Below are 8,184 nucleotides of genomic sequence, written 5' to 3'. Positions count from 1 at the left end.
CATACCCCAGCCGGGCACTGTGGGTGACTGAGCTGTCTACATTGTGCAAGATTTGTCGGCTGGACCCTGGGAAGGAGGGGAAGGCCCTATGCTAGGATTTGTTTTTGGAAGAACAATAGGTTTTGGCCTAAGAGCAGGAGGTTTCAGCTGCACTCCCATTCTAGGGGCCACCATGGGCTTGAAAGTACTCATGGTGTCACTGGAAGAACTAGTGCTACGGCGGATCTGAGGCTCGGAGCTCCTTAAAACGACGCTGTGGAGAGGGCTGAGCGACTCCGTGGAGGTGGCAGGGGTGGGGGTGTTTTTCATTTGTTCCAAGGTGTCCAACACAACATCAGGGGCATGCTTTGCTGAGCTCTGCCGCTCCAGCTCACGGAGCTCGTTCAGTGCCGTGTTCATCGTCTCCTCAATGTCCTGGGTCAGAGCACAGAGAGAGCAGCATGTCATTCAAATTGCTACTGAATGTAAGGCACCGGAGGAGCAAGGGGAGTGGGCAAAAATGCCTGAATTAATTTGCCAACCATCCTCTCTTTAACAACTGTTAAAGTGCTAAATCCAATAACTACCAGATTTATTTACCAGAAAGACACTGTGATTGACACAATGGCCGTTGCGACTGGACATTACAACTATTTAACCTGTTTACACGAGAGAATAAAGTAAATCAATTAAACCAAAACCCGCAAGCCGTTGTATTAAGTGACTGTCAGGACAACGGATATTTGCTTACCAGTGTTTTTATCTGTGAAGATTTCTGTCATCTCCTGGGTACTGCGAGCTGTGGGGATTTTACTCCATTTGCTAACTCTCAGCTAACTGCTCCCCTCATCTAGTGCCTCAGGTAAGCAGGATCTGTATTCCCCCACACAGACTATAAAACCTAGTTTTGTAAGGAAATAAAGCTTGTTTTCTATCAGCTCTTCTCTCCTCTCGTTTCTCTGAGTTAAATCTTAAGCAGAAAAACCTGCAAGATACTGTTCAGCAAGCTTACCTAAGATATTATTTTTGTCATCAGGATTTCGGGCACAAATGCTAAGAGAATGCACCGAAACACTAATTTACTACTTTTCAGTGGTACTGAGATACGACCGAGGCTAAACCGTCTGGTGCTCCCTGCTTGCTCACAGTGACTTTCATGTAGTTCAATCAAAGTTTGGGTATTCTTGCTGATGAATGATTGCTAGTCTAGGCATAAAAAAAAATAGCCAAAGTGAAGTGGCACGCTATGTGGTTCCAGGAAAGTAAGTAAGAGTCAAAATAAAACAGTAACAACATTCACACTTTCTAACTGTAATACATGTTTCAGCTTTCTGACCGAAGCATGACAGTCCCTCCTATCCCTTGTTGGAAGCAGAGCTTGAAAGCAAGCATTACCACCAGTACATTAAATTTTAAAACCAGTGCGCCAGCATTACTGTAAAATACTTCTGCAATCATACTGTACCCTGAGGGTGCCCCTAGTAATCATGTTATCCTACCTAGACAAAATGTGAGTTCTGAAGACTGCCGTACCTATTTGCTCAAGAGCTGTTACCAGCTCTGTGCCACAGACCAGTTTGATGGTTGGGGTGCTGCCTATTGCATCCTTCTCACCTCTTCACTGTCAGGAATAAGGCTGGTGAGTGCTCACACAGGGTGCAGCATCTTGCACATTATGTTCTCACGCACAACTATACGCATCAACTCAGCACATGGTATGAACTATATATGAACAATACAAAAACTATGTGAAATCCACAAGGCCCTGGAATGTAAATCTGTGCTTTGAATGGCAATGGTCGCTACTAGCCAGCTGGAGCGCTTTTCGGCATGCCATAATACTGAGGAATAACTGAACACTAATTACACGCAGGTTCGAATAGGCCAGCCTTCACCAGTGATTTACGTAGCTGTTGTAATCATATACTATCCTAGCGTTCCATGTGGCAAAGGCAATTTCATTACAGTATAACGGGAAATAATTTCTTTTTACTGCTTCTGCAATGTCTATTCCCCCTTGTGCTGCTTTTATCCAGGATCCCTTAATGCCTCTTACTTCACACACACTCTGTCTAGAAAGCTAAGCAGGATCTTCTCTGGCACACACATCAGTGGTATGGGCTCAGTGCTATGCTATTTGCTGAGGCTCACTCCCCAGAAAATCAGAGAGTGACATAAAATAAGAGACACAAACCTGAGCTATTGACTCTGGGTCCAGTGGTTTATGGTCATTGAAACCCGTGTACTGACCAGATGATGTAGATCTTCTTATTGGAGGGCTATCAATCTTCTTTAGAGAGTCATGCCTACTGATGTTAGTGAGACTGCCGTGTCCAGGTCTACGCCGCCTTTCAGGGCTGTCAGCATTGAGGTTGCGATTTTGAAGGAGGGCTCTGGGACTGCAGTGAGTTGCCAGGTTGGGAGAACCCAGCTCCAAGGACGAGTTGGAGAGAGGATGAGGTGGGTGTACTGGGCAGTGACTGTCACTGCTCCTGCCAGGGCGTCTTAGAGGAGGTGGAGGTTCTGATCTCTTTCTTTGCCTGCACCAATGAAGACATGGTTATTGGACAAGTTGCAGTGACCCACCATAAACACACGGAGAAGTAACTGCTGTCTTACCTGAGCTGTGAGGACTACTGAAAACATGTTATGGTCAAGCTTACCTTCCTAAATACACGTCAGAGTGACGGTCAGTGGGAGAGTTCATGTCCTTTGATGATGACTTGTCCTCAGTTATGGGTCCGCTGCTGGCCTCACTGTCTGCTTTTTGGCTCAGTGTATCTGAGAAAGTGTCATCCCTGAACAGAAAGTACACACATGGTAAGATGAGAAGTCAGTCAGTTAAGTGTGACAGAGAGCATCTTGGCATTCACAGATTTTAATCCACTTAAGAAAAGCAGGCACGTTATAATGCACCGCAGCCCTTCCATGTCTCCAAAAATTGCTTATAATCCTTCTGTTTACTAAGCTCTTTACATTTCGAGTGTAACCTTTCTGTAAAGGACTTTGTCATCCTTGGCAAAGCACATGCTTAATACTGTAAAACAAGAGTTTAGGGCTGCATTTCTCCAGCACTTGCCATTCTGAAGTTAAGTGTCAGCAATTGCTACAAAGAGATAGTCAAATTAAAATAGGTGCAGCAGCATCTGCCTCTTAAGGTACTGGGAACATATCCATAAAAAAAGTAGCTTAGCTTAGTAGCTTTTGATTAAGAGCTGTCAGTTCAGGGCAATAAAGACAGAGCCACCCTGCATAGAAGGTAAATGTTTAATCTATATCTGAGCTTTCAAACCACTGTCTCATTTGGAAACCGCTCTCATTGCTTCAGCGTGTGTTTACACCCCACCAGGAACCTGGTCACACCAGACACTGCTTACATATCCTGCACCACTATGTACTGGTGAGGGACAAGGCCATCAATTCCGTTGTGCCTTCCTTCCCACCAGTCTTCAGAAGCTCGGTGGTAGAGCAGAAGGGAAGCTCCTTTCTTGAAAGAGAGTTCTCGTGCAGATCTTCCAACATAGTCAAACTTGGCTATAGCTTCTATTGGTTCGCACTCTGTGTAGGGAGGGAAGAAGAACATATCAGAGTCCACACTGGCTTATCTGCTCATTTTGGTTTCATAAAACCCGTTTATTGCATTTTCTCAGTGCTTGTTCTTACTGAGCACAGCTGACAGAAATCAGATGAGCTAAGGCAGACTTCAGGATGTAGTTATAATATGTCCCTTGCAAAGAAACATGCCCCAGGTGTGAAACATGCGGGTTGCTTCGCAAGCTGCAGAAAACGTAACAGCACGTTCAAATATTTCAGTAGCTGCTGCTAGAAGAGGGGCCTCTGCCTCCTACTGCAAGGGTTCCTTCATGGCTGGGGACTGGGATGGAGGCCAGGCAATGAAGACCTCCAGAAATAAGATGAACAATTTCGGATGAATAACAGGAGGCCTGAGGAAGCAGTGTGATAAACAAAAAAGTAAAAAGAAGTGCCTTTAAGATCTGCAGTGGCAAAGGGAGGAAGAGAGGATCTCCCTGTGCGTGAGCAGGGACATTCTGCCTAATGGGGCTATGAGATTTCTGTCTTTTAGGTGATGAGTGGGCAGGCCCAGTGAAAACCCAGTGGTTTACGCAACACCAAAGCCTACTGCTTTCATCTGCTTCCGTAACACCCTTTTTGAGCGAAGCAGACGGCTCCAGACTGCCTAAGGATGACTCCTCTGCATGGGCAGCCCCTGTGTGGCCTGAAGTTGCCTAAGGCAGCCCTGCCTGCCCCAGCATACTGAGTTCCTCTGGTTTTTGCAGGGGAGGCTGGTATTTTCTGAAGTCAAACGCTGGCCACAACACTGCTGGCTAATATTCTGTCAGTATGCTGGTAAATTCAGCCTTACTCTGGTAACAGACTCCTTGTGATGGCAGTGAAGAGGCCCTGCTGAATGTCTGCCTGTGATTTTAACAACCTCTAGTTTCTTCTGCACAAAACCAAAAGCACCTGAGCTCAAGCAAATTAAAATTTGTCATCACAGACTCAAAACATGAAGAAAAACCTGCGAAATACAGGTTTAAAAATCACACACTTTGCTGATTACCATAACTCAGAGTCCTCGAAATCAGAATTTCTTTACATAATTAGAGCAATATTTATATGGAAATTAACATCTGGGCTAATGACTAACATAGCGACTTTCTGTCTGGTGCAAATTAAAATCGCTGAGGTTGTAATTCCCCAGAGAACCAGGCTGGTAATGAAAGCCACCGTTCCTTTATGACAACATTCTGCACAAGAATGTCTTTTTAAAATTAGCTTCATAATGCACCATGAAAACATAATGATAGCACCTTTATTGAGGTGATAGTTAGCAGCTTGTTTTTTTAATAACTTGCCCAGCCTGCAGAAGGCTGTCTTGTGGTTTGCTGCATCTGCAGTCACGCTAAGAGCTCCGGTCAGTGACGAACTGCAGGGTGTTTAGGAGTTACAAACTCAGAAACTTCCCAGAGACGGTACAGTGGTAGGGGGAATTCACTGTTACAAACGCAAAAATAATGTATGCTGGCAGAAATTACTTCAATTATATAAATGCAAATAAGAATCCAGCAATAACAGTACTAATTCCTGAAAAAACGCATCCCTACTGGATGGCTTGCTGGCAGGCATTCCCTGGTGGGTGGGTGGGGATGATGAGTTTCTTAGTTTTACGTTTTCAAGCAAAGAAAATGTAAAGATGACATAGAAAGAAACATTCTGGAAAACCTTTAATGCTAGTGCGTATATTCTAATACAGACTCTTGTTCTCATTTCTAAACACTCTGTCTACATTCTCTCTCTAAAAGAAAGTACAGATGTGATAAAGGGACCACAGGCATGGAAAGATACTACTGCCAAATGAAATAAAACTAAACATGCCTGTTTTCCTCACATCGCATTTAAGAGGGCAATATTAAATCAAATGGCAATAACCTAACACTGACAAACGAACGCTGTTTTTACACGTATTGTGCACACTGCTCGTGGAATTCGTTTTAAGAAGGTATTACTGGTATTAGGTAGGATTGAAAAGGAGCAGATATTTGCATGAACATACTGTTCTCAGGCTGCAGGTAAGTTATGGGTTATGGAAGAGTGGGTCAAGAATTCAGAAGCAAAAGTTCTCAGGCTTCAGAGATCCAGTCACTCACTAACAGGTAAAACTATAAAATGCAAAAAAACCCTCAACCAAACCAAAAACTTTGCAGCAGGTAAGAAAATCCCAAATCTCCTGTACATATTTTCCTCTGACATTCTCTGAAGTTAATTGATAACAGTCATGGGCGCTGGATGGATTGATAAATGCCTACACTGATTAGCTATGGGATTTCCCGTTTCTCTGCTAATTTCAACAGACCGTGTAGTATCCCACAGTTGAGTACACAGGTCTTTTTACTGACAACTTAATGGACTAAACTAGAAATAGTTCTTTCTCTCTCAGTGGATTACTCTAAGTGTGGTGCATGATGGGAATCTGTTTTTTTGTATCCTCCCATTGCCTGCAAGACTCTCACACTTTCTCGGAGCTCTGAAGGAAGCTGCCCCACTGGAACCAGTTGTATGAATTGGTAATGTACCTGTAATGGATGTGGCTTTTGAGACATGTTCCTTAGATTGCCCAGGTAACAAAGCCCAACTCCTCAGGGAGAAGCGCCCTGTAGGTCTCACCGTTTTCTTAATAGAACCAAGAATAAGTTCAGACAAGTTTTACTGTTTTGAAAGAGGGATGTGCTTGACTGTTGCTTTTACATGGAGAGAACTTTGCTATAGCAAACAGTACTGAGAACACAAATAGTTATTCACCTTGTTACGGGTCAAACCTTAATAGTTAAAACCAAAGTACCATGACAGTTACTCCTAGAAATAAATGCGTTTTGTAAAGCTAAGCCATTTAATATCAAGGTTACTGAATGACAGACAAGCATTTCCAAAACAGCAAAGGTGATGAAAGTGAAATTTGGGATCTGTAACTCAGTGTCTGTGTGGTACTGAATGTCTAACAGCAAAATTGACAGCTTGGAGGGAAATATAATTGCGCTGCTCTGTCCATACCTGGGGGCATTTGCCTTCAATAGCAAGAAGTATTTGATAAGATATAGGATCTCACCAGCTATCATCTCTAGTGACCCAGGCAGTGCTATGGAAGTGAAAAATTAGGACAAACTGAAGCTCTTTGGGAAAAGCTTCCACTGCTTGGAAGAGCAGAAAGGGTGGACGAAACATATGTGCTAATTTTAATTTCGGGATTGGAGTGCCAGATGTAGTACTAACCTCCCTAGAGAGGTGATGGCACCGAAGTGGCACTGTGCTGACCTCTGTGCCTCAGGGCACAGGGAGCTAAGGAGAAGAGAGGAAACCATCCCCTGCACTTTTGGAGGGTGTTTGCAGTTGCTCTGCTCTTTCGCAGTTCTCCCAGATGTACTCTGGCTGTCTGTACAGGAGTATGTCTTCGAACTCCCCGGGAAGATGCCATCTCCCAATGTCTCTACCCTCTTTTGCACCCCATCAGAGAAGAGCAGCTTTGCAATTTCAAAGTCCTGTCCTCAGGACTGCAGTTCTCTGACTGGGGAACAGCAAAAGCAAAGAAATGTTGCAAGGAGTTGACAGAACAGAATTTGGCAAAACGTCAATCACAGCATGCACTACTGAAAAGTAGGAAAATTGTTATGCGTTGGGAACACAACAATAACTTACAGTCTTATGCATCCCTGTAATTTTTGTTTCCAGCAGAACCACCATCTCAGTTTTTACCCTATGTTTATGAGATGTCTATGAATAGCATGATATTAATTGTATGTATGTTTTCCCAGGAGAAAACCATCTGTTTAACTTCCTCAGGAAATTCTCTCTTACTTCCTTTGAAAACAAACCTAGTCACCCTTTCTCATACGACTCCAACAAGAATAAAAAGTCTCCAGCAAAGTGAAGGTAAAGGAAATATGCTAAAAACTGCTTCAGCAAAACATGAAGAGTATCCTTTGAATCTTTATTGCATAGGCACTTCCAGGTAGAGGTTCTTCTGCAGCAAATTAGATAGATATTTTTGTGCCTTAGCTTGAGTACAAACGTTCTGAAGCTCAAAAATTAAATTTCAATTCTGGATTTAGGAGTAAGAAGAAACTTATGTGTTTTCCTTAATAGGGATACTTTCTGCACGTTTAAAAAAGATTGAAAACTCTACAGGAAAGTGCATCTCCTCCTTCCCTCTTCCATTTCCAGTGAACAAGAGAAATATATGAACACCAGTAACCTTAGGAAAAAAAAAAGGCAAATTATATGCTTAAAATTAAGCAGTTATGAAGTATTTATATGCTCAATTATAAGTTTCAGCCTTCTTTTCCCCAAGCTACCAGATTTTACCTCTGCAGACAATTTAATTTTTAAAAAGTCTTGTGGCTCCCTAAATTGTAATTAAACATCCGTAGCACCATTCACCCAGCCCCTACAGATGGGTTTATTCTAGCAGGCACAGACAGATTCACTTGTAGTTAAACTTTATGCAGCAAGTAATTTGTACAACAACAATAACTAAAGCAGAAAAAGAGTTTCTTTCACTTTGGGTCATAGCCTCAGGATTATGTTTCAATATCCCCGTAATTCCTATGGCGGTAGCTGTTTGGTCTTGCGTACTTATAAAACATTTTAGCATAAAACTAGTCAGATTTTCAACATAAACCAGCCCCCCCC

General features: G+C 42.9%; 1 protein-coding gene across 1 annotated transcript in view; it reads right to left on the bottom strand.

The window, feature by feature from the left end:
• Nucleotides 1-36: 36 nt before the first annotated feature.
• The window catches only part of SRGAP1 (SLIT-ROBO Rho GTPase activating protein 1), a 70,397-nt gene continuing 62,249 nt past the window's right edge, over nucleotides 37-8,184 (bottom strand). Inside the window, exons 18-21 of the mRNA XM_010133242.1 lie at nucleotides 3,357-3,537; nucleotides 2,643-2,777; nucleotides 2,174-2,519; nucleotides 37-414 (exon numbers count right to left, since the gene is read on the bottom strand). Coding sequence (XP_010131544.1) covers nucleotides 37-414; nucleotides 2,174-2,519; nucleotides 2,643-2,777; nucleotides 3,357-3,537 — 1,040 coding nt within the window. The remainder of the gene's footprint in view (nucleotides 415-2,173; nucleotides 2,520-2,642; nucleotides 2,778-3,356; nucleotides 3,538-8,184) is intronic.

The sequence above is a fragment of the Buceros rhinoceros genome, unplaced genomic scaffold (assembly GCF_000710305.1).
Source record: "Buceros rhinoceros silvestris isolate BGI_N320 unplaced genomic scaffold, ASM71030v1 scaffold3683, whole genome shotgun sequence".
Lineage (NCBI taxonomy): Eukaryota > Metazoa > Chordata > Aves > Bucerotiformes > Bucerotidae > Buceros > Buceros rhinoceros.
The sequence above is the reverse complement of the archived record's forward strand: the minus strand, read 5'-3'. Positions and strand labels throughout refer to the sequence as shown.